Source organism: Pipra filicauda, unplaced genomic scaffold (assembly GCF_003945595.2).
Source record: "Pipra filicauda isolate LSUMZ 115617 unplaced genomic scaffold, ASM394559v2 scaffold90_size2875636_pilon, whole genome shotgun sequence".
Classification (NCBI taxonomy): Eukaryota; Metazoa; Chordata; class Aves; order Passeriformes; family Pipridae; genus Pipra; species Pipra filicauda.
In genome coordinates this window covers 1238494-1263654 of record NW_024105098.1, presented here as the reverse complement: position 1 = coordinate 1263654, position 25161 = coordinate 1238494, and the positions used below count along the sequence as shown (strand labels likewise).

At 46.9% G+C, this 25161-nt stretch overlaps 2 protein-coding genes across 5 annotated transcripts in view; both read left to right on the top strand.

Moving 5' to 3' along the window:
- On the top strand, positions 1-8528 carry RNF168 (ring finger protein 168). 4 transcript variants are annotated; one of them, XM_027724810.2, is made up of 8 exons: positions 4-175; positions 477-540; positions 1122-1465; positions 2545-2621; positions 3796-3975; positions 4669-4793; positions 5084-5171; positions 5666-8528. In XM_027724810.2, the coding sequence occupies exons 3-8, from the start codon at positions 1165-1167 to the stop codon at positions 6731-6733; spliced, it is 1839 nt and encodes a 612-aa protein (XP_027580611.1). In that variant the 5' UTR covers positions 4-175; positions 477-540; positions 1122-1164; the 3' UTR covers positions 6734-8528. The 4 variants fall into 4 exon arrangements, with proteins under 4 accessions (XP_039247089.1, XP_027580611.1, XP_027580610.1 ...); XM_027724809.2 differs by having other exon boundaries at positions 477-747; XM_039391155.1 differs by having other exon boundaries at positions 1-175; positions 477-1465.
- Positions 8529-10969: 2441 nt separating this feature from the next.
- The window catches only part of UBXN7 (UBX domain protein 7), a 28199-nt gene continuing 14007 nt past the window's right edge, over positions 10970-25161 (top strand). The window contains exons 1-5 of the mRNA XM_027724812.2: positions 10970-11045; positions 14569-14716; positions 16913-16980; positions 19351-19416; positions 21506-21618. Of these exons, the coding sequence (XP_027580613.1) occupies positions 10973-11045; positions 14569-14716; positions 16913-16980; positions 19351-19416; positions 21506-21618 (468 nt within the window). The 5' untranslated portion in view covers positions 10970-10972. The remainder of the gene's footprint in view (positions 11046-14568; positions 14717-16912; positions 16981-19350; positions 19417-21505; positions 21619-25161) is intronic.

Sequence of the window (25161 nt, the reverse complement as noted above, 5' to 3'; positions counted from 1 at the left end):
CAGGGAATCCCACCTCTCCACGCAGGGCCCGCAGGCTCTACCTCCCAGCAGGCTCGGCGGCGGAGGAGGGGAAGAAGGAGGAGGAGGAGCCGGTTCCCTCAGCAGGACGGCGGGAAGGGCTCCGTGAGGGGCGGGGCGCGGCCGCCATTGCGGGCCCTGCCGCGGAGCCGCAGCGGTGGGTGCCGAGCGCTCGAGGGAGCCCTGAGGGGCCGGGGCTGAGCGGGGCCGGGGCGCGGGGGGGACAGCCCTTATCTCTGAGCACCCGCGCCCCCGGGGGTTAATTTTCTAATCAATAAAAAACAGCGGTGGTAGTAAAACCCGCCTTAAAGCGTGTTTGTCGCCGTGGCGAGTTCTGTGTGGGGAATCGCAGCCTTTCTCTCAAGGACCTCCTGTGGCTGCCTGTTTAAGAAGCTTGTAGCTTATAAATCGGTGTTTTTATTCTCTCTGCTGCATGTGTCTTATTTTCTCTCCCACAGAGGCCAAGTGGAAAAATCCTGTGAGGAGCCAGATGATCCCCATTGTTTCAAGTCATACAAGAAGGTGCTGAAGTCTTAATTCTTCATTTATCGTAGGAAAAAAGTATTTTTGCTTTTTGGTCTCAGCTTGTGCAAGCAAATGAACGAGAAGGGAGCTGCTCTGCCCTGCTGATGTATTTCACCTTCAGAATGTGCTGGAAGCAAGTCTGTGCCAAAAGCAGCTTTTGAAGGACATGGATGTACTGAAAAATTGAGCAAATGGAAGGTTAAGGTAACTGGGATAACATATCCAGCATAGCTTGTCATAGCATAGCATAGACAGAGAGGGCTGGGAGAGAAGTGGAGTAACAGAAGTGGCTGGAAGAACTCTCACCGTCTTTCCCCCTCTCGCCTCACCACTGGCTTGCCATCCCCAAAGCACCTGTTACAGCTCACAGGACACTGCAGTAGGAAAGCCTGGTACAATTTTTCCATGAGTTTTGGAAAGATTTGAATCTTCATCTAGAATCTGTCTAGAATCCTGAGCAAAAGCAACCTCTTAGACAGGCTTCTAAATCCACCGACGTTTTCTTAAAGTTGTTGTAAAACATTATCTGTTTTGTTTTACTTCCCATAAGGATCCTAAACGTTTGACTTTGCTTTCAGGCCCTGATGTTGTCCTAGTCTTGTTCGTCTACCCCGAGTCAGTATGTCAACGAAATCCAAGGCCCCACTTTCCTTGTCTGACTGCCTCTGCCAAATTTGCATGGAGATCTTCGTGGAGCCCGTCACGCTGCCGTGCAGCCATACCCTCTGTAATTCCTGCTTCCAGCTGACAGTGGAAAAGGCCAGTCTTTCTTGCCCTTTTTGTCGGCGTCGAGTCTCTTCTTGGGCACGGTACAATGCCCGCAGAAATACTCTTGTTAACTGGGAGCTCTGGGAGAAGATTCAGAAGAATTACCCGGAGGAGTGCGAGAGGAGGATTAACGGACAGGACTTGGACGAGGAAAGTAAGTGAAATGTCACTTGTCCTGGGATGTCTTTGCTTTGCCACAGCAGTTACTGTGGGTGGACTTTGGATGTTGGGAAATGAAGAGCTGTGGGCAGGCAGGTGTGTTACTGCTGGGCAAGGCAGAGGCAGAGCTCTCCTTGGAAAGGGGCAGGGAAGAGTTGGGCAGCGCCTCTTTCATTTGTAGTACAGAGAGTAAAAATGATATTGTCAGGTCACGGCAGTGGGTATTTGTTCATGCCTTTGTTCAGCTAGTGTGTAGCTGCCTGGCCTTGCAAAAGCACCAGTTTTTATTGCTCGTTTTCAGCTGTAGTATCTGCAAGCAGTGTTTGGGTGTGCGAGTGTGTTTCTTTATCACTGTCAAGTAAGTGAAGTGGTTAGAGGTTTTTTAAGTCTCTTAGTTTGGTTAGAGATTCCAGGGGTTTGGCCAATGCAAGAGTGTCTGAGCCTGAAATTGTAGTGCCAGAGAGAAGGAAGTGATAGCTGACTGACTTTTTGAAGAAGCGTTTTGGGGTTTATTACATTGTAAGCTCCCTTGGGGGAGACTTGTTAGTAGGTTGGCTCTACGGCACCTTGTTCCACGTGCAGTGTTAGGAGGTCTTTTTAATCACAACGAGTGAAAAACACATGTTATGGTCAGTGTACCAACACAGGATGAATCATGGAGTGGTTTGGGTTGGGAGGAACCTTAAAGCTCATCTCATTCCACCCCCTGCCACGAGCAGGGACACCTTCCGCTATCCCAGGTTGCTCCAAGACCAGTCCAACCTGGCCTTGGACACTTCCAGGGATGGGGCAGCCACAGCTCCTCTGGGCAACCTATTCCATCATATTTACTTTATATACAGTGCTTGGAAATCACAGCCTGTTCCTGCCACTCTGTGACACTGTGCTTTTCTACTGTGTGAATTTTATTCCTTTGTAACACAAAGTGCTTTTATTTTTTTTTTTTATCACAGCACTTGATTTCAGTCAAATCATTCCCGTGACAGGGTGTGGAAGTCATCTGTTGTTAAAATAGTTGCTGACTGTCGTGATCTTGCTTTTGTTCCTTACTTTGGTTTTTTTTCTATCCATCAGTCTGTGTCCCCAAACCACAGCACCAGCTGAGCAAGCCTGGGGAGCTGAGGCAGGAATATGAAGCAGAGATTAGCAAGGTAAGTCTAAAACTACATTTAAAAGTAAAAATACTTTGGATCCAGTTACTTGAGTTGCTCCCAGTTATATGAATTGTTCCCACAAACAGCTGTTATGGTATTTAGTGATAAAGACACTTTAAAGCACATTGCAACTGCAAGAACATACTGGTCACTCCTGAAGGATGGATTACATTTATGGAAGAAGGGAGATTTCCTTGTGTTTGACACGAAGTGGCATTTCTCAAGTTTTCTTGATCTGTACCTCCTACCTCACCTCTCAGTCAATGCACTTAAAAGTAGCAAATGTGAAAATTTGGAGCTGTTTGGGCTTTGGTTTTATGCTTGCCTTGCAGACCACAATTGGATGAATACAGCGTTTTCTTTCTTCTTATTCTGTTACCTCCAGTCATTTGAAAATCAGAAGAAAATATTTTTAAGAAGTTTCAGTTTTGCCTATTTAAGGATCCCTCTTCCAATTCAGACACACTAGTATTAAGATTTATAGTTGGAAAATATGCAAGAATGCTCCTTTCCCTGACAGCCCCTTGCTGGTGGTTACAGGAGCAGGGGGAGTGTGTGAGTGAAGCAGAGGACTGGAGGTAATTTCCAAATTCCCTTACCCAGTAAAGAAAGATTTATTCAGTCTTGAAGTACTCTGCTGTCCTCGTGGAGTTGTTGGTAACTGATCTCTCAGTGGGTATCTGCTGTAAGGAAGGCAGATGCAAAATTCTTGGTCTGCTGCTTTGGGTTTTGTGCATTTCAGGAGAGCAGGACTCTTGTAGAAGAGCTGTGCTGTCACTGGGGTATGTGATGATAGAATGACATAAGCAAGTTGAGCAAATGCTGTGGAATAGCTGCCATCCAGCCTTAGAAAGAATCTTAATCCCAGTTTCTCTGTAGATCCATGTATTGGAGATCTTAGTTTTTGTGTGAAAAGGTGAGGAATGGAGTTTAACCTTGCAGGTGGGCAAGACTAATGGTGTAATCTGGCAGAAACCAAAAGGCTATGGTCAAACCCAAGGCCCTGCACATGGTATTGGGGTGATTTACACCTTTGGAGACTCGTGCAGCTGGTTCTAGTTTTTGTGACCAGCGGGTGGTTCGCGTTTAAGGAGCGTCAGCTCAGAGGTTCTGGTGCAGAGTGTGGTCCTGCAGCTGTGACCAGGTGGGCTTTCAAACACTTCTGTTGCAGGTGGAGGCCGAGAGGCGAGTGCACGAACAGGAGGAGAACAAGGCGAGCGAGGAATTCATCCAGAGGCTGCTGGCAGAGGAGGAGGAGGAGGAGAACAGGTTGGCAGAACAGAGGCGGAGGGAGATGGAGAAACAGCTGAAGCAAGATGAAGAGCTGGCCTGGCAGCTCAGTAACAGTCTGGTGAGTTAGGGTCGAGGGGGACAGCAGAAAACAGTGATACAGTGCCAGCAACTTCTCAGAGATAAAGCTAAAATTTGGAATAATTTGCATTTATTTTAGTTGTAGTTGGAAGCTGTTGTCAGCCCCCACTACTTCAGAGCCTTGGTTGACCAATAATTTTTGAAAAACCAGCGGGAGGGTCAAAAACCCCAAACATTTCTGCCTGTGTAATACACACTTGAAGTCCAGCATCCAGCACATGTCCTGCATGTTTTCATTGTGAAACATTTTAAAACATTGGTTTTCTCCTGAAAACTTCCTTTTCCCCATGATTTTAGAAATCCTTCTTTGGAACAAAATAACGTCTGTAACCTGTACTGGAACAAAGGAACACACAGCAAAAATTGACCTTATCTTTTGTTTTTTTTTTTTTTGTTTTATTAATTTGTTTTGGTTAGTTGGAGTTTTTCTACCCAGTGAGGAAAGCTGTGTACTTATTTGAGCAAATCCTCCTGTCCCTCAATACTAGATCCAGGAAAGTGTATGGAACGTGTAGCTTTTCTTATTCCATAGAACTATCTGTTACTTACAGTTCTAGAATTCTTTGGGCAAAAATAACTAATTGTGCAGCAAAACCAAAGTAGTTCTCTGGGGGTTTCTCTGGTCTGTGTTGTGTTCTGTTTTATATAACACTGTTTTTACTTGCCATGGAAGAATGAGGATTCCGAGGGACACATGCTCAGCAGCCCGTCACCAGCACACAGCCTCTCGCCTCAGACATCCCCAGCACACTTGTGCAAGGCAAAGAACAAACCAAGCAACGCTGGAGACATTCAGAAGTAAGGGATTCAAGTGTTTCTTGAATTGAATTATTGATCTGTTTCTTCCTATAGTGTCCCTCTGCTCCATTTGCTTCCTTGGAATCCTGCAGGGCAACTTCCCTGGATAATGGGGGACAAATGTGTGAAGTGCTGAAGGTTACATCTCCTCACATGAGAAGAAGGGAAACACTTGCCCCTGTTGTTGTTTTGGTTTGTCAGAACGAACCTGAAGATCTTGATTAATGCAAAGGGCTGACAATTCAAGGAAAAAATGTTGAAAAGGGTGTACTTTTATTTTTTCCTTTAAGGTACCTATCTCCGAAGCATCATGGTACGTTGGGACCAGCATCGTTCTGTAGTACCACAGGAAGAAGCAGGAGCAGCTCTGGCTCAGTGGTAACTGGAATCATTTTGTTATGAATCTCAGTGTTGGTAATTACGGGATATTTTCCCTTTGCCTGTAGCATTCCATCCTCTATTCCCCTTGCCCATCAGTGCTGGGCAGGTTATCTCACCCGTTTTAAGCTACCCTCAATATCCACAATTCCCAGTTCTGGAGCCTACTGGAGGGGGGTGCACCCTGATTTACATCTTTCCATGTCTGTCTGTTCAAAAGAACGTGAGCAGGCCTGAATGGTTGGTTTGAGTCACTGATAAGAGGAAAACGCTGCAGTTGTGGTTTCTAGTCCTTTTAGCTGGGCTTCTGGAGTTGTTTTAAATATTTTCATGATTATTAAACAGTTAGGTATTTTTTAAAAAAGACAAGTATCCAAGTTGCTCTCCCAGAGCAGTTTGGGGCAGTGCAGCTATGAGAAGTGAGATTGGCGTTTATTCACACCCGTGGGCTTTTAATAAATTTACTTTCTTGGTGGTCTCTCCCTGTTCTTCAGGAGACCAAGAGCAATGAAGGCAGCTGTTCTGCATTGCAGGATGAGCAAGAAAAAATGCCGACCCTGTCTCCACAGCTGACCAGCGTAAATAAAGATTCTGATGCTAAGGATTCGTTTTTGGAATCATGCATGAACTATTTCAGTGCCTCAGCTTCAGGTGAAACCACTACTGTCAACCAGGAAAAAACACCAGGACCAAATTGTTTAGGAGATGGAGTTCCAGGTGCACTTCATGAAGCCACAGAAGGGGAAGGGTCTGGAACAGCTCTTTGTAGATCCAGAGGAAAAGATGATGAAATTGAGACAAACAGTGGCAGTTTAACACGTGTAGAAAGCATAAACATTGAAAACTCTCCTCAGACTTGTACCTCTGTTCAGTCAGGGATGAATTCCATGATGTGTGACAGGCAGAGTGCAGGATGTGGTCTGGGGAAGGTGGCTGCACACTCAGATGAAAAGGAACCAGAGGGGCTGCAGAACACTAAGGAGACTCCCAAAAGGAAGGTGCTGGAGGCCCCAGCTGATGCCGTGACTGACTCAGGGGTGCTCGACAAGAGGAGAAGAACCTGTTCAGAAAGTGTGGAAGACGAAGGGGTGCAGATTAATGATTTCAGCTTGCAAACACAAAGAGCCTTTGAGCAGGAGTTCTATGAAAGGCGTAGGCAGGAGGAGCAGGACAGGCTCCTGGCTCTGCAGCTACAAAAGGAGCTGGACAAGGAGGAAAGGACACTCAACCGGCAGAAGGGTTCTCCAGACGAGTATCTGCTTCGCACCAAACCACCTCAGTCTCTGAAAGACTCTGCTGCTAAAAAGGGAAGTTCCAAGGTGGCCAAAGACTCAAAGGGATCAAAAAAACAGGCTGAAACCAACCACTACAAGACTCGGAAAGGTTCCTGCAATGAAAACTGGCAGTCGCCTACCAAGGTCCGGGTGAAATCCCCCGGCATCAAGGAGGGAAAGGTTTTGAATTGTGTGGTCAATACCAGTGACAAAAACGATATTTGCTCACTGCCTAAGAACAAGCAAAAGACGATCCTGCAGATGTTTAAAAGCCCTGTTGCAGAGTAGGTCAGCAGAGCCACGGACACGTGGTAGACTGGGAATGGGAACCGTGGGGATGTTCTCCCGCGTTAGGCAAAGCTTCCTTAAGCAGTTCCGAGTCCTTGGTTCGGAGGGGAATCGCTTTGGGCAGTGGTGTTGTGAGTTCTGAGTTTTAGCAGTGTACGCCCCCAGACTTGAACATTTCTTAATTGCTCTTTTCCTGGAAGTTATTTTCTAGCACTTGCAGCACTTCTTGCAGGACTCACAGCGTTTCTCATTTGCTAGCGCTCGGGTTTACATGGTTTGGAATGTGAATACCAGCAGTGTTCAAAAACAAGGATAATTTAAAATGAGAATCCAGAGTCTTTTACGGAAAGGATGCACATTCCGTGGAGGAAGCAAGCAAAGAACGAGTCTGTATTCCCAGCTGGCTGCCAGCTGCAAGGCTCAACCCTCAGCACAACCACTGCTCTGTAAATTGAAGCATGTCACTGAAATTTTGGCTGTTTCTGGAATTGCAGCCCGTTTACACAAGTGGAACCAGACAGCCTCTCTTTCCCTCTCATATGCTAAACCCCTCCCTTGGATAAAGAGGGAAGAAACAGGTCATTCTTCCGCTGCCAAAGCCAAGGATCTTTCATGGATGCCAAGGCTATGGGCTTGTATTCACCTCTATTCAGAGAGGTCCCTCCTGCAGATCCCATTTTCCTTATTGTTAAGAACAACATACTTTTGTTTTCTTACTGCTAATGTTCTGCAACTTTATTCCTCTATAATAGTGTTACCTGTATTTGGTGCTGTTTAATTTTCATACTCAAACTGTTTTGGGTCTGATTAAAACCACATAATATTAAAAAAAAAACCAGTCCAGAAGCCAGTTATGGTGGAGAAAGTTAAACCAAAAGGGGAAAAGCAACTGAAAACTGGAGTTGTCAGTAATGATGTAACTGCAATTAAAGATTCACGTAACTGCCCTGCCTGGTTGTAACTGTTCCCCTCCATTATTAGAGGCACTACCAAATACTGTTCCCATTGGGTTTAAAACTAAAAGAACTTAAAATAAATTGTAATTTAGACCTGGGGGTGCTGAGGCATGCAGGAAGTTGAGGCTGGTGAAGAGTTGACCAGGTCCTACTCCACAGAGGAAGTTTTCTTGCCAGTTGTTTTATATGTTGTTTTATGAAGCCATATTTTGGCTTTTCTTTGCTTCTTTGGAGCTGCCTTTGCACTGTTCATGTTTAAAATGGAGCCAAGCACTATCTGTAAGTGCTGAAGGGTGTTAGTCACCAAAGGCAGCAATTGTTTGAGATTTGTCCATTTTTTTGAACCCCACTGATGACTTTAATTCTGTTTTGGGGAACTTGTAACAAAATACTTCAAATCAGTATCTTCTGATGGTTTAATTTTCAAGAAAGCCCAAATTTTATGGAAAGCATGACCGGCACACTGAGCCTAAAATCTGACTTGTTGGGTTTTTTGTTTCCCTCTGCCTGTATGTCTCTATCAATGGTGGGCTTGTCATAAATAAATGGTCTGTTCTGAGATGTTTTTTTGAGAAAGTTACAAAAGATGACCTGCTGCAAATCCTTCTCTTTTCCTCCTGCTGCCTCAGCCATTGTGCTGGAAGCCTTCCTTCAGTATGGATCTGGTTCTCTTTAATCCTTACCTGAGCTGAGGTTGTTTTCTGTCAACAGAAACAAATATATCCCTTCATTAATTCAAGTGCTCTTTAAGGCAGAGCTACTGACTGTTTCCATGCTGGTGACCCTCGGCCTTTCCAGTCAGGATAAGCCTGTAAAAAATAAACTCCATTTTCAAAGCAGATGAGGAGAAAGAGCTTATTGGCTGCCCAAACCCTAAGTTTATGCCCAAGTACCAGCTTTGGGCACTTGGGGACTCCCCACAATTTAATTCCACACGTTAAAGGGGTAGGAGAAGCATTAGGGGTGGAGAAGGGTGAGGGAGAAGGGAGAATTTCCCTTTCTGGCAGCACTGGCTTGAAGCCACATCCCAGTACGTGGATTGCTGCATTTCACACCAGCCCCATTCCCTTTTCCTCCACAAGCTGTTCCATGGGTTCTTTCTTTTCCCTTTTAATGTGTGATCATGCCTCTTCCATCTAAGACTTGTGACATGCACTGAACTAATCCCAGTAAGAAGTTCAGCAAGGAAGGTGCTCCCACAGACTCCCTCACCAGCAACAGCAAATCCTGCTGCTGTGACTCCTTTGGAAATCAGTAAAAAAAATTACAAAATTTGCCATTTCAAAGGTCTAAATAGCTCACAAGTGGGTTTTGTTGTGTGTATATACTGGAGGGTGGTGTTAAAGGATTTGGGGGATATTTGTGTTTTTCCAGCTTGCTGAATTTTTTTTTCAATGGCAGAATGGGCTCTTACATAAGACTTGTTATTTTTGTAATCAGAATGGAAAAAAGCAAGGGGGCTACAGACTGATTGTTAGATAAACCCCATCCTTAACTGCAAAATGTCCCAAACCTGTCACCTACAGCAGCAGCCCCGAGGTGGGGGACTGCCAGCCCTTGGGTCCCCCCAAAGGATCCCATTCCTCACCACACACACGGCACAGTAATCCTCACCAGGCACAGTTCAGCCTGTCCTCTTAGATCTTTATTGTGAGAGGGTGGAATTTGGCCACCGCTGAGTGGATTTTGGTTGTACCAACAGCTCGTTTCTGTCCCTGTGATCCAGGAGCTCTGAAGCAGGTGACACGAGCTTTGTTTTACTGGTGTTTGTGAAGCAGGAGTCTGTGTTTGGGATGTCTGGGCTGGTGTAACAGTTCACTGCTGCCCGGAAGGGTGAGTTCACCTGCCTTCAGCTCTGGTGATTCACGTGTCCTGTTTGTGAACCAAGTTCAGCTCACCCAACTGCCAGGAAAAACAAAACAAGCGCCAAAAAACCAGATACTTTACAGGCGTGGTCGCTTGCTTGAGGGGATGGGAGGCAGAGAGGGCATAAGAGAGGGAGCAGATGTACCTGTTTTCATGGCAGTGAGGTATTAAATTACTAGAATTCTAGGGAAACCTCAGCTTTCTGTGGTGTTCACTGTAGCTGACAAGTGTTACTGGCTGGGTGCTCAGCAGCACTCCAGCCTGCTGGCAGCAAGCCAGACATGTTCCTGCCGTGCAGGGAAACTGCTGAAAAGAGTAAAACCCTCCTTTTCTGCCACTTCTGCAGGCGGCCTGGGCATCAGAAACACCCGGCACAGTGGGTGGGGACAAACCCAGGAGTTGGGAGTTTTAGAGGTTTCTTGTTGCCAATTTGCGGTAACACCTCTTGTCCTTCTGCTGGGCCCCCCCAAGCAGAGCCTGGTCCATCCCCTGCCCCTCCCTGCAGACACCAACACACATGGATGAGGGCCCCTCCCCGTGCCTCCTGGAGGCTGAAGAGCCCCAGCTCCCTCAGCCTTTCCTGCTCCCAGACATGCTCCAGTCCCTTCAGCATCTCTGCAGCCCCCCCCGACCTGCTCCAGGAGCTCCATGTCCGTCCTGTGCTAAGGTGCCCAGAGCTGGATTCCAGATGTGCCTCACAGCGCTGGGCAGAGGGGCAGGATTCCCTCCCTGACCTGCTGCCAGTGCTCTACTGATGTCCCCAGATCCCATCGGCCTCTTGGCCCCCAGGACCCACTGCTGGCTCAGGGACAGCTTGTCGTCCCCCAGGGCCCCCAGGCCCTTCACCGCAGCGCTGCTCTCCAGCAGGTCCCCCCACCCTGTACCGGTGCTCGGGGCTATTCCCGGTGTCTCCCCCCTCGCAGCACCTGGACCCGCTCCACACGCGGCCTGCGTGGGGTAAACCCTTTGTGACGGGGTAAATCACCGTCGGACCCCCCGGCCTCGCGTGCTGAGGGTGCCGCTCCGGCACGTGCCCGTCGCGTCCCGCCGTTGGAAGCGGCGGGCCAGGAATGCCGGGGAGGATCCCTCGGGAAAGCCGCGGAGGATCCCTCGGGAATGCCGGGGAGGATCCCTCGGGAAAGCCGCGGAGGATCCCTCGGGAAAGCCGCTGGGGCGGTGCCGGAAAGGGGGGGGGGCGGGCGGCGTTGCCACGGCAACTCCCGCCTCCCGCGCGGCCGTGGGGGGCGGTGCTCGTCACCACGGCAACCTCAGCCACGCCCCCTCCGCCCCTCCCGCCTTCCTCCCGGGGCGGCGCGGGCCAGGGAGGGAAGGTGCGCGCGGGCGGGCGGGCCCCGCGCATGCGCAGCGCGCGCCGGCCGGCGGCGCGTGTGTTGTGTTGCGGCGGCGGCGGCGCAAGATGGCGGCGTCCGGGGGCTCGGCGGGCGCCGCGGCGCTGAGGGCGCTGGTGCAGCAGTTCACCGCCATCACCGGTGGGTGCGGGCCGAGGGGCGCGCCCGGGCTGCCGAGGGCGGGTCCCGCGCGGCCCACCCGCGCCGGCGGGCCGCGAGGCGGGAGGCGCGGGCCGAGGCGGAGCGGTTTCGGGCGCCCTGCCCCGCGGCCCCCGGGCCTGTCCGCGGGCGCGCCCCGGGGCCCGCCCGCCGCGGCGGAGCTGCCCCGGGCCCCCCCGGCTCCGTGCGTGGCAGGGAGTTCCCCTCCCTCCCAGCGGCGGCTTGGGGGTTCCTCCCGGTTATCCCGGTGCGTGTCCCGCTCCCTCCGCGCTCGTCCTGCCCTCCCTCCCGGCTCCGCTTCGCCCCGGGAGCCCCGTCCCGCTCTTGCGGGGAACGCCGGGAGCGGAACCCCAAGTCCGCCTATGAAAATACGTAATTATCGTGCGGTCCTGACGACTTGCGGAGGGTTGAGTTTGCTCGCGGAGGTGGCAGGTCGCTCTTACGTGGAAGTTTGCGTCAGGTGACAGCCCCTGACAGCGCCGGTCTGTGTACTCGGAGCGCTTGACCCACTTTGTGCTTAATCTGCTTCGCTGTGGTTCCCCCTCGCTGATGGCTTTGCGTGTCGGATGCTGCAGGGGTGTTTAGTAGGATGTATCAACTAAACAACCAGAGAGAAGTGAAACTGCTTTTAGTTGGGTTGCTCGAACCAGCTCCGTTTCAGGTTGTGTCCCTGGGCTTGGATGCACTCAAACCCTGAACAGGGATGTGAACACCGCGTGTGAACAGGGAAATCATTGATCTCTTAGCTATCACTAAAGAATCCTTTCAGAGTAAACTCCCGTGAACAAAAAGAACTCACATCAAACATGTTTTCACTGTACTGTGTGTCTGTGTGTGAGATATTTGCTAAAAACAACCAGAACAGGCAGAGCTGTGCTGGTTTGCTCTTCCTGACGGCTTTCTGTGCTTCTGTGTTTTATGTTAAATGTAAGAACACCCCTCTTTATGTTTTCCAAGATAAAAAAAAGGAACCTGCTGGGCTTTGCCCGTCCACTGTTCAAGTGGAGTTTTGAAGCTTTGTTTTTTCTATTTTAATAGAATTTAAGGTTATATGCAGAAGTGTATTGTCGTGGAGCTTGTCTGGCTGATGTTGGTGTGGTGTGACAGGTGCTCCAAGTTCACACCTCAGTGGTTTGTGTTAGCAGCTTCCAGCTTGGAGCTGTGTGTGTATGGAATCACTCCTGTCCATGGGGAAGAGACTGAGGGAGTACTCTACAGTGTTGGATAGTAAGGGATGAGGAGAAATAGTCCTTGATGCTTTTCTTTTATCTGATGGCAGACTCGTGTTTCTTTAGTGCTCTCATCCAGGAGAGTACTGCTAAGAGGATATGGCTCCTGCATGTCTTTCCCAACGAAACGATGGGATGTCTGTGAAATTTGCTTTGAAACTTAACAAATATTTACCGTTTTCTGTTTGCCAGCACAAGAACTGAAAACTTTCATGTGATGGCTCTTTACTCAGGAGTGATGAGGAATCAGTGCAAGCACTTTCTGTGTCGGTGGCTCTTTAAATAGCAGAGGGTTGATTTATCATTTTTATTCTAGTTCTTGCAAATGAATGGCTTTGCATGACTGTAGAGTGAGGTGTGGGGTGGTGTGTGTGTGTCCCAGACTCACAGGTGTGGTTTCATTGCTACAGTTGACACTGAAATGAGCTGAAAATGCCAAAGAACAGTTTGTGGGAAGAACCCGAACTTCACGTCATTTTTTGGGATGTCACTAGTTTTTGTTTTGCACTTTCTTCACCTTGATTAAGGTCTTACAATACAGCTGCCTGCCATCCCAACACACTTGTCACAGCAGGTCGGGTGTTTAGGAAATCAGTTCCCTCAGTCAGTTTGGCTTTCTCTGTGGTTTGATGTGCAGCTTCTTTAGAACTGGTTGCTCTCAGTTCAGTTTCAAAGGGGTATTCTCTGTTTGAGCTGGAGCTTCTTGTGCCTTTCCCAGAAAATCTCGAGAAACATCCGAATGTGTTTTGCCCAGACTGATGTTATCTGTGAGCCTGGTTTTGGGCAAAGCATTTTGTTCGTTTTGGTGAACTTAGGAAGAATTGCTACAGATCCCAAAGCTGCTCCCAGACTGGTTTAGCTGCATTTTACTGCTGTTCCTCTCTACCAGCCTTTCCATAGGAAAATAAGCTCTTTGGCAGCTCACCACCTGTGGAGAAGGTGCTGTACTCAGTTAGACACTAAAAAAGGTTGGGTGCAGGAGAGCTTCCTTTGCTGAGGGAGCTTCTGCTGATGGGATGGTTTTGGAGGAGAAGTTGGGAGGACTCTTTCCTCTGAGGAAAGAGTCACAAGTGATTTTAGAAATTGCTCTTTCGTCCTTGGCAGCAAGATTTAAACTGGGATTAACTGCTCTTCAAGAGGTGTTCAAAGGCATGTTGGACAGGGCTTGGAGCAACCTGGTCTAGTGGAAGGTGTCCATGGCATGGGGTGGGACTGGGTGGTCTTTAAGGCCCCTTTCAAACCAAATCATCCCATGATTCTATGATTTTAATGAATGTTAGTCATTATACAAAGAACTCTCTAGACAAGTGCTACTTTCTCCCCCTTGGCTGTTTTTTTTTCCTTCTTATATGAACTGAACTTCTGCTGGTTTGTTTTTGCCTTTCAGCACAGTTAATCAGGGAGCCTTTTCTCCCAGCTCTAAATATCTGTTACAAGTGAGTAAAAAAACCTTTCAGCAGCTGATTTAGTATTCTCCCTGTTAAAATGTTAAATCAGGTTTTCGTTTTTCTTTGTGTATGCCTACTTGTGTTTGGAAAATTCACAGAATCATGGAATGGTTTGGGTTGGAAGGGACAATAAAGCTCATCCAGTTCTATCCCCTACCTGGGCAGGGACACCTTCCACTAGCCCAGGTTGCTCCAAGTCCTGTCCAACCTGGCCTTGGACACTTCCAGGGATGGGGCAGCCACAGCTTCTCTGGGCAACCTGTGCCAGGGCCTCACCACCCCAACAGGGAAGAATTTCTTCCCAGCATCCCACCTAACCCTGCCCTCAGTGGGAAGCCATTCCCCCTTGTTCTGTCCCTCCGGGCCCTTGTCCAAAATCCCTCTCCAGCTGTCTTGGGGCCCCTTCAGGCCCTGGAAAGGGCTCTAAGGTCTCCTGGATCCTTCTCTTCTCCAAGCTGTATACCCTCAGCTCTGCCAGCCTGGCTCCAGAGCAGAGAGGCTCCAGCCCTTGGAGCATCTCCATGGCCTCCTCTGGACTCCAACAGATCCACATACCAGGAAAAATTATACCAGGAAAAGGTCTGACCTCTAGAAGACCCCTCAGATGGCTTCCACTAGATTTTCTGTTGCCATCAGGAAGAAGTCTGGCTGTCCTCCGTGCAGGCTTTCCCTCCCCCTGAGAAATGTATGTTTGTCTCATTCCATAGCTGTACTTCAGGGATAAATGGCAACTGATGAACTGCTCTTCCTGATTATTAACGCTTTGAGAGAGGAAGCTGTTCTGGGCGCCTCCAGTCAAAACGCTTTAATTTTCCTTTGGCGTTCCAGGTGCCAGCGAGAGCGTGGGGAAGCACATGCTGGAGGCCTGCAACAATAACCTGGAGATGGCTGTCACCATGTTCCTGGATGGTGGAGGGATCGCAGAGGAGCCCAGCACCAGCTCCGCGGGGGTGTCGGCCGCGCGCCCGCACACCGAGTACGTACCCGGGGGACGTCTGTCCCAAAAATGTCACAGTGTCAGGCACAGCAAACAGGGCAGCTGTCACTCCTCACCTGCCCCCAGCTCCCTGCAGTACCTGCTGCTTTGATCCCTGCTAAATTGATTGCTCCAACGCTGTTCTGGGTAAATGGAGTTGTTACGTGACTCGGTTTGTGGACCAGCAGAAATCAGCCTCTTGTGTTGTACTTCAGAAGTTTTCTGTAGCTTACACATGCTGTTTTTTACAAACAAAGCACAGGACATTAAAGTGAGGATCCAGTAATAAGAGATTCTCACTTTTAAATTGCTCCAGAAATTCTACTTTACAATTATTTAGTCCCATTTTATGGAATTCTGGAATTGTTAAGGTTGGAAAAGACCTTTAAAATCATCAAGTCCAGCTGTCAACCCAGCAGCTCCACCACGTTCACCGCTAAACCATGTCCTCAAGAGCCACAATTACACGATTTTTGAACACTTCCAGCAATGGTGACTCCACCACTTCCGTGGGCAGCCTGTGCCAGTGCTTGACAACCCTTTCAGTGCAGACATTTTCCCTAATATCCAATATAAACCTCCCCTGGCACAACTTGAGGCTGTTTTGTATCACTGTGTCACTTGTTACCTGGGTTTTTTTGTTTGTTTTTGTTTGCTTTTTTGTTTGGCTTCTGTTTGTTTGGAGGTGTTTTATCCCTGTCTTGCTCTAGAAAGGCCAGACCATGTCTACCAGTGTGCAGAGGAATCAGTAGCTACAACATCTGTATCAGTGTCTTGCACATCAGATGCCTGTAAAGGGAAGAGTTTTTCCACTTGACCATGGCAGAAAGGCTTTTGGTGCTGCCTGTTGATGAGTCTGTTTGGGACAAATGGAATGTTTTCAGTGGAAATGAGTTGGTATAAATCACATTCATTAAATATTGTAAATTAAACCTGACCAGGCTTTTGTCTTTATGAAAATCGTCCACTTTGGGGAAAAAGACAGAGGAAAAGCCTTCCCCCTCATACTTCTGAAGCACATGTATAAATTTAAACAGTTGTTGTGGCACTGACTTTTATAGCTCATGTCAAGTGCCTTCCTGCTTGAACCTTTGACAGGTAATGGAAGGTAAAACTCTGCATTTATAGGTGTTAGCATTCTTATTTCTAGACAACTTTTGGCACACTAGTGACTTAAGGTTGAAGTTTTTCTTGGAATAATTTCTTTTTTATACTTGACACCCTCCAGGTGCTGGTCAGCTTAGTGTTCCTCCTAGGAAGAGAGAACAGTAAATATGCAAATGGAGAGTAACTAGCTGCACACAGCAGCCAAAGATGTGGAGGTTAACAGCAGGGTTACTGCATCCTGCTGACATTCTGAGTTACTTTTTGAAACCTGCACAGCCAAGAACCATCAAGTGCACACTGTACACCTTGGAAGAGTCCAAGGAAAGAGGGAGTTCCTAGACAGGATGTAGCAATGGATGAACCCATGTCCTCCTCCACACAGATCTAACTGCACTGGTTAAGTGATGTTTCAGAGCCCTTGTGATTTCCTTTCTTATCCTAATTGCAGTTTCAGATTATCTGTAAATCTCTGCAACCATAACTGAGCTGTTGATATGTGAGGGAGCCCAGTTATGTAAGCCAAGAATTGCTTGAAATGGGGGAAATGGGCATTTTGACCATCTTGTTTTCCTTCCTCTGGATAAGAGGGAGCTCTGGGTTTTAAGTGAAAGCAAAAGGTCTTCCAACAGAAGAAGACCTGGTAATAAGGAAGAGAATAGTTTTTGCTCTCTATGTAGATAATCAGAGGAGGAGGATAACAAATGGGGTAATTAACAGCTTTTGCTAAGTTTTAAGAAACTTTTCCAAGTTCTAACAAAGTTATTAAAGAAGAAAAAGCATTTAAATAGTAGATTGACAAAGCCTGGGATCGAGTCACTCAGGGGTTTGTGTAATCTTCTATCAGAGGTAATCTGTGCCAGAACCTGATGCAGTGGGTACCAAGTCCTGCAGCAGTGCCATGAGGGGGAATAGATGCTCTCTCGAGGTCCCTTTTAACCCCAAATCTCTTCACTCTGTGCAGTGGTACAGCAGCATCCTTAGCTGGTTCAAGTTGCAGGAGCTTTTGGAGCACAGTGAAGTGTGGTTTATACATTCCTTTGAAATATTACCATCTCTCTGATCTTTTTTTTTTTTCTTCTCCTTTGATAGGGATGAAGTACGAGCTCCAATTCCTCAAAAGCAGGAAATTTTAGTAGAACCTGAGCCCTTGTTTGGAGGTAGGCTTGTGTTGTTATTTTTGTTTCTGTTTTCTTTACATTGAGATGAGCTAAGTGACAAAAGAAAACCAGAACTTGCTAAATATGAAGAAGTAACACGAGTGGTATCGAAAACCTCACACGTGAGAGATGCTGCGTTCCCAAAGGTACTAATTTTGCTAACTCCTGTTTCATGAGACCTGGTGAGGCAACAGCCAATTAACTTAATTAAGCACACATCTGCATTCTGGGGGTTCAGAACCATGGGACACTGCTGTGGAAGTGTTCAGGGTGCTGGGATGAGACATTGAGCCTTGGCTCAATCTTTGTTAAAATGAAGTGAAAATGAAGAGGACAAACGCATGCTTCCTAGGGAGATGAAAGACCAAAAGGAAGGGGTGACCTGTATGATTATTACCCATAGCTTTCTCCATTTCTCATTTAGGAATTTAATTTGCTCTTTAAGCTGCACCATGCAGCTACTTTTCTTGTTTCTGTCCTTCCTGTGTTGACCAGGCCATTTCTGGGCTGACTTTTGCCATGTCAAGTGGATTGAGAACCTCGCCCTTTTTATCAAGGAAGGCCATGCAAGTGCTCGTCACTAAAGTGGTCTCACACCCACAGGAAATGCTCTTTTTTCTTTGTTTAGTTCTTGTGTTAGAAAGGAGAAGGAGACCAAGCTTCAGGTTTACCCGGGAACTGGATTTCTCTTAAACCTTTGTTTCAGCATCAGAGAGGTCTTTAGCCAGGATGCACAAGCTGGGAGGTGGTTCCAGAGGAAGGTGACCTGCTGAGGCCTCTCTGAAGACAGACAAGCTCTGTACTTGTTCCTGTGGCCTGACAGAGTTTTTGACAAAGATGTGTAGACTCCTGTGAGTTCAGGAATCTCAGTGGTGCAGGGTTAAGATCTGCTGACCCTAATGGTTGGTCAGGTTCTACCCACCTGTCACACACTGATCTCAGTCACAGTCACTGACCACCAGCTGAGGGGTCCTGGGTCAGTGATGCCCTCCTGGCCCTTCTGATGCACCAGTGCCACTTATGTTTCAAACATGAAGCAGCCTGAAAAAGTAGCTGAACCTGGAGAGGTGCTTCATTTGTCTTCTCAGCTCTAACCTCAAAACAGGGGAGATGCTGCTTACTGTTTTTAGCAGCATCATATTGAGAGGTGGTGGTGTGAGCTCAGGTGTTCTTCCAGTTGAAGAGGTGATCCTGTGTATTTGTGCTCTGCCAGATACACGGATCCCATCTTGCAGTGCAAGGGATGACCAGGGAAGCAGCTACCTGGGCTGCTGAGAACCTGTTCACCTGTGCTGCCAGGCTGGGGCTGAGCCTGCAGGGATGTGCTGCTTTTGCTGAAGTGGTCCTTCAGTTCCTGTTCTCAGCTGAGTTGAAGTTGCTCTGAGGTTGGCTTTGGTGGGCTGTGCTTGTCCCTAAGCACTCGGGGTGAAGATGTTACTTACTGGAGTTGAGATGTTATTCACAAGCATGTTCCTTATTCAGGCTTTTTCTGTGATAGTCTGTATCAACATGCTTCCACTGGGTATAGATTGTATTTGTCTTACTCTAATTTGTTTGTTATTTATTATGTCTCATAGCAGTTGGGCTTTGAAAGTTTTAAAATTGCATTAAGTATAAAAGTATTAAAATTGTTCTGCTTTCAGTTGATAGTAAAGCACATAAAGAGCTGCAACAAGTCCCAGCGAGCGGTTCTGTTTTCATTCTGAGTGCAGTGGTTGTGCTGGACCTTAGGACTTCAGTGGGACTTGGGGGTGTTATTTCTGACATCTGCCTGGGCTGCTGTCTCTGTCCAGCTGCAGATAATCAGTTCTGAAGGTTTTCTTGCAAACAGTGACACTGGATCTAATGGAAAAATGTGGCTGTTGCCAGTCCAGCCAAGAAGTTGGGACAGGGTCAGAATGAGAGTTTAGAAAAGAATAGAACTGCATTGTGGAAAAAAACAAATGTGTTTTTTTCTTACAAAGAAAATATTCTCTCATGGGGTTTAATCTTTTAAAGATTTTCGTCCACTTGGAGGCCTTTGGTAAAATCTTGACTGGATTTGTGACATGGCGATGCTGTGACAGCGCTGCCACTACGTGCTGATGGGCCTTGGTGAGCCCATCAGAAGGGGACGACTTTAAACATCTGTGGATTGTTGATACATGTGTTGTGTCTGAGGCAGGGTTTGCTGGAGGCAGGACGCGTTGGAAAAGGGGATTTACAAACCACCTGCTTCCATCCTCCTCTGTCCCTTCCGCTTCTTCCACGTCATCCCTGCTGTGGATCTCTGTTCTGTTTTCTCACACGTGTGATGGAAAGTACTGATATGTGTTTGTTTTGATAAGACACTTCTGACATAACTCTTGAATTTTGTTTATTTTTTTTAAGCCCCTAAAAGACGCAGACCCGCGCGCTCCATATTCGACGGCTTTCGGGATTTTCAGACAGAAACCAGTAAGTGTCTATAGATCAGTAAGCCTGACGTTCTGTTTTATTACTTTTAATTCAAATAAGATTGAAAAATTGTTTCCCTTGTAGGCTAGGACAGCTTTCAGTTGTTGAATGGTTTTTAAATTGCCTATGGTGTAGAAGTTTTTTTGAATAATATTATTAGATTTAGAGGATCATTATTATTATGGTATATTCTGTCTGCTTTCATATGGCAAATACTTTCTTGCTAACTCTGAAAAAACCTCTTTTTGTGTTCTAGAGGGAGTAGAAAAGGGGGAAGAATCTCTAGCACCCAAGTAGAATATTTCTTGGCTAGGCAGTGGTCATTCTGACACTTGAATTACATTTGAGTAGCCCTGAGGCTTCTTCCTTGGCCACACACGAGGTTCTCATGACTTGAATTGCTGTTTGCCCCTGTCTGTTCATACACAGGATTTCCAAATGCCAAAGCACTGGCTGTTGTTTAATCCATTAAGTTTCACAGAATATCATTGTGACAGCACAACACCAGATATTTCACAGCTGAGTTATGGCTGTTGTGCAGTTCTTGTTGCTGATGTTGCTGGAGTCTTCCAGAGGTGTAACTGTAGAATCGTTAAGGTTGGAAAAGCCCTCCAAGACCATCGAGTCCAAACATTCTCCCAGCACTGCCAAGGCCACCTACTAACCCATGTCCCCAAGTGCCACATCCACATGGCTTTTAAATCCCTCCAGGGATGGGGACTGCACCCCTGCCCTGGGCAGCTGTGCCAGGGCTGGACAGCCCTTTCTGTGAAGAAAGTTTCCCAAATATCCAATCTCAGCCTCCCCTGGTGCAGCCTGGGGCTGTTTCCTGTTGTTCCTGGGCTCCCACACAAGTGGGACCATGTTCCCACACAGGTGTGGGCTGCCAAACTGAAAATAAGTGTTGATAATTACTTTGTTTCCCCTGATAGGTTTGGTGAGAGTTTTGCAGTAATAATGAACTCATTAACTACAAAAATCACTGGCAGTTGTGTAAATGAAAATGCACCATTTACAGAATCACAATTTTTATTCTCACCATCCTCCAGTCTGGTCTAGTGGAAGTGTCCCTACCCCTGGCAAGGTTTGGAACTGGATGAGCTTTAAGGTCCCTTCCAACCCAAACCATTCTGGGATTCTACTCTAAGACATTAAAGATACACAATATGTAATTCATTGTGAGGGTTTATGGTGAAACATTGTCATGCTTTTTGGTAAAACTTTATAGATGAACATCCCTGTCTGTCTGTCTCTGGAAAAGCAGCCCAGGTCATGAAAGTCCAGTTTATTTCCTGTCTCCTAGGCCTGTTCCACAGGGATGCTTTATTCCCTGTGTGTCTGCTCAGACATGGTTTGTACACTTTGGCCCATTGACATCTCCTTCCACACTGGAAGATTTTTGGTCCTGGGATAGTTATTGCCCATTTCAGATGACTTGGTTCCACAAAATACATTGTGTATCTGCTGTGTACATGTGTATCTTTATTGTACATGATCAGGTCTGTGTAGGAAATATGTTCTGTGTTATTTTGGGTGGAACTGATGCAGTTAAAAGACACATTCAAAGTGTGGTACTTGGGGATAAACAAGGCTGAAAACCTGTTCACCCGAGACAGTGGTACCTTGAGCTGATTGTGGGAAGATTTGATATTAAATATAAACATCCAAAGAGATTTCCCCATATAAACTTAATCTTTTTGGATTTTCTTTTCTGTGGGATTGCCCCACAGTCAAGTAATGGAAACACTACAGTAGAAATATTACATTGCTACAATCTAGCTCAGTTTCCCCTTTTAAAGCATCACTGGGGACAAGTCATGGCTTCTTTTGACTTATTTGTTTTCAAATACTGGTATATGACCCCCCTCTGCTGATACTCAGGTTTATTCAGATGTTTTTTAAGAGTTAAAGTGAGAGAAAGCCGAGACAAGTGGGATTCTGCCCTTACGTACCAGCTGATCTTGTTTGGTGGGGTCTAACCCTGCGCCTAAGTGCTGAAGTTTTGTGTTTGAGCATTCAGCCAACCATAAATCCACCCTGTGAGTGTCTTTTGTCTAACCCAGCCTCCTTTCCTCTTGGGGCGGTGCAGTTCGGCAGGAGCAGGAGCTCCGGAACGGAGGGGCCGTGGACAAGAAGCTCACGACGCTGGCAGATCTCTTCAGGCCTCCCATTGACCTGATGCACAAGGGCAGCTTTGAAACGGTGAGGGCTGAAAGGGGGGGGTGCAGCTCCTCTGTGTCAGGCTGCTGGCATGGGGGGATCCGTGGCTGGAGGGTCAGGAGGTTGCAAAAGACTGCGCAGCGATAAATATTTGGTGAACTGCGTATGGGAACGTGGGTGACAGTGAAGAACTTCACCAAGGGTGGTATCACCTTGGAAGGGCCATCAAGCCCATCAGGAGTTGATGATGACCATGTAGAGCCCACTGCTTATGTTTCAGTATCAGTGTGGCAAATCACACTTGGTGAGGGACTTTGGTGAGCAAGGGATCAGAACTTCCATCAGAATGGAAAAATTGAATCCCTTGGAGTATCTCCGTAGGGCACGATACAGAAAAAGCTGGAGGAGGACTGCTTTGGATAGGTGAGGAAGGAGTTCACCAGGGGCAGGGTAGTTTGCAGCACAGCCCTGCTGAGAAGCTCAGGTGGAGTTAACACAGCTGAGTGGTTTTTGATACCTGAGCTACTAAAAGTATTTGAGTGTGGCTTTGCCATGAAACCACAGCTTTATCTTCAGTAGAGGCCCTGCTCATGTATAAAATGGGTGTCTTTTGCATCTGGTAGTGATGGGAAAAGTATCCCAGAGATACAGGTGTCACCTTTCTTGTCTGTGTAGGCATGTGTGGATCTCACCCTAAGTTGTTATGATATGGATCAGCAACTTAACTAATGATTAGAGAATATGCAGATTGGTATATATTTTCATTTTTTGAGCCCATAATTTCCAGATATCCTTCAGAAGTTGCAGTTACTACTGAACTTCCTCCTGGTCATCTTTGAATAGCTGAGATTGATGATGGTAATGATTATTATTATAATATTATTTAATGAGAATGCAAAGTAATGATCAAATGGTGCAGTACAGATGTTGGAGAACGGACTGCAGGAGCTGAACAAAAATATTATTTACCTTGTTTTCATATGTGCCTCTGCTGCTGTGCACAAATACTAGAGCACTGCTGGAGAACTGATGAAACATTATGTGCCTTTATTGAATTTCCAGCTCTCATCCTGTTACCCTCATCTCTTTTTGTGCTTCCCAAATCACCAGGGATCAGTTGCCTTGTCACTAATTCCCCTGTTCTGAGGTACCTTCCATCTATTTAATCTTCTAACAAAATTCCAGGTGTGAAAGAATACTGGCAGAGAACAGCAGTGTCTGCCTTGGGAAGGAGTTTGGAAGCAGAGGAGCAGCCTGAAGCACTTGGTGCTCAGATGTCCCTGTGATCTGTGGTTTAGGCTTTACCTCAAATGAAGGTGTGTCAGGTCTTCCAACTGGTGATACCTCCTGGGCCTGGGGTTCAGAGCTGCTGCTGAAGCCACCAAACACGTGGTTAAAGGCAGCAGTAATGGGAATTCACATGGAAACAACCAGTGCTGCTCCAGGACAGTCAGGGAGTGCCCTATGAGCTCCTTGTGAGCCCTCTGTGGAATTTGAGATGTGGGCTGGTCCTTCCTCAGGTCTTGCTGAAGACACATCAAGACTTTAGCAATGTTAATTGTGGCATCTGTCACAGTCAAAAGTAGTTTCAGAGAGTGAAACAACTGATTGATGGATTGGTTTGTCCTAAAGTCTCTGCATTCTGATTCACTCTTGAAACTTAAAGAAAAAGGAAGGGTGGGCTGGGAGTGGGGAAGGGGGTTGTATATACTCACCTTGTTCTGTGCAGGAGCTCCTCTCTAAAGACATGTGCACTTTCTGGTGTGTGTTCTTGTACAGCTCCTTGTCCCATGGCATACCCTTCATTTCACTCTGATGCTCCTCAGCTTCATTGCAATAAAACTCTTCGTCTTCTCAGTGTGTCGACCGCTTGCATTTTACCTTTTTGGACTGCAGACTGCTCTGCTGCTTCAGCCTGGGGCAGTGTGGGGCCTCAGTGACCAGAGTCTCTCAAAATTCATCTCTAGCAAGCTGCTCTTGGCTTCTCCCTTCTCTGTACGCTGAGAGAAACATATGTAAACCAAAGGATAAATCAGAGATGCTCATCACGTTCCGGAGTGCCAAAAAACTAAATACTGTCATTTTGATGCTCTTGTAGTTCAGTTTTAATCTAAGTGGGGTTTCCTTACCATGGTTGGTGTGTGGTGTGTTCCAGCCTGTGGAGGGCTGTGCAGGAATGCTCAGCCAGGCTCGAGCCATGTGCATTTATCATGGAATCATTTAGGATTTAGAACTTCATTCAAACTTGGCAAGAGTGGTGGCATCTGGTCTTATTAATGCTTTCATGTATCTTTGTTGCTCGTGGTCTGTTGCTCCTCTTCGGGTTTTTGTTGTCAGTAAGGTCCAAAAAGTTGCCATTTCATTTTCATTTTTTCAGTAATACAAGCTTTAGGAGTAGGTGAGATTAACTTCCACTGAAGAAAAAAATTCAAGTGTTGAATGACATTGGGGTTTTTTTTAACTTGCTGTATGTGAAGATGCCTTGTGCTTCACATGCAGAACAACTTATGATCACAGTACTTGTAAAGTGTGTGATTAACTAAACTAAACAGAGTTCTCTCCTTAGTGTGGAATCTGGTGGGAATAAATCACCTGAGCACAATAAACAAATTGCACCCCAAAAATGCTTGGTAGAGAACAGTGGTTTAGTTCTCATCTCAGACTGCTTTCAAGAGCTGCAGGTGTTCTCCCTTCGTGCATGTGACGTGAGAGATGATTTAATTTGGGGGGTACACACTGAATTGCCTTAGTTTACCTTTCTTGTTGAGGGAGGGGGTGGTTCTGGTGTGTGCAGTTCTGTGTTTAACACTCATTAGGGATTCACTGAAGTGACTGGATGTCACAGTGCAGAGCTTCGAGTCTGTCTGTGTGATTTTTTTGCCCATTTTACAAGTTAAGCCTTTTCTATCTGCTCCCTGCTTTACAGCTGAGACTGATTTATTTTTTTTTTTTAATTGTTACTACTTAACAAACAGCAATGATTTGGAAGCTGATCTGGTCACTGTGTTCTAGTGGTGCATAAGGTGCTTCTGTCCTGGTTTGGGTCAGCATGGCCTGCAGGTACAGCTGTGGCACAGGAGTGGCTGCTTGGAGAAAGGATCTGTGCCCTGCCCCAGGCAGGAGGTGTAAGTGTGGCACAAGCAGGAGATTTCTTGTTGGATGATCTCCTGCTCTGACTCTCTGTCACCTGTTATCTTCCACCCTGAATCACACAGATGTCCAGAGGGTCACAAGATGCTTGGCTCCACTTCCTTCTTCTCCCTGCTGACTCGAAGGAGGATTGCATTTCCACAAAGCTGAGCCACCCCAACATTTTTAAACCATATATGTTCAGAGAAGTCAAATGAGAAGAAAACTTGTTATTTTTACTAGTGCAAGAGCCAGAGGTTGTGCAGTGAGATCCAGCACTGGGTGTAAAACAAGACTTGTTTCACAGATGGTCTGACCAGTTTGCTGCTCTAAGTTGTAGTGATGAAAAATGTGGCTGGGAAAGGGTAAAGGCAGACTTAGGACAGGTTGGAGTGGTTTGGTTTGGTTTTTGCATCTGAGTTCCACTGGCTCTGCTCTCAGAGTGGCTGTTCTGTA

Bases quoted from the DNA above. Each gene is read 5' to 3' on its own strand.
- RNF168 (XM_039391155.1), top strand. From the start codon at position 1,165: ATGTCAACGAAATCCAAGGCCCCACTTTCCTTGTCTGACTGCCTCTGC. The intron at 2,622-3,795 runs GTAAGTCTAAAA...CTTCTGTTGCAG, and splicing joins ATGAAGCAGAGATTAGCAAG to GTGGAGGCCGAGAGGCGAGT. The intron at 3,976-4,668 runs GTGAGTTAGGGT...TTGCCATGGAAG, and splicing joins GGCAGCTCAGTAACAGTCTG to AATGAGGATTCCGAGGGACA.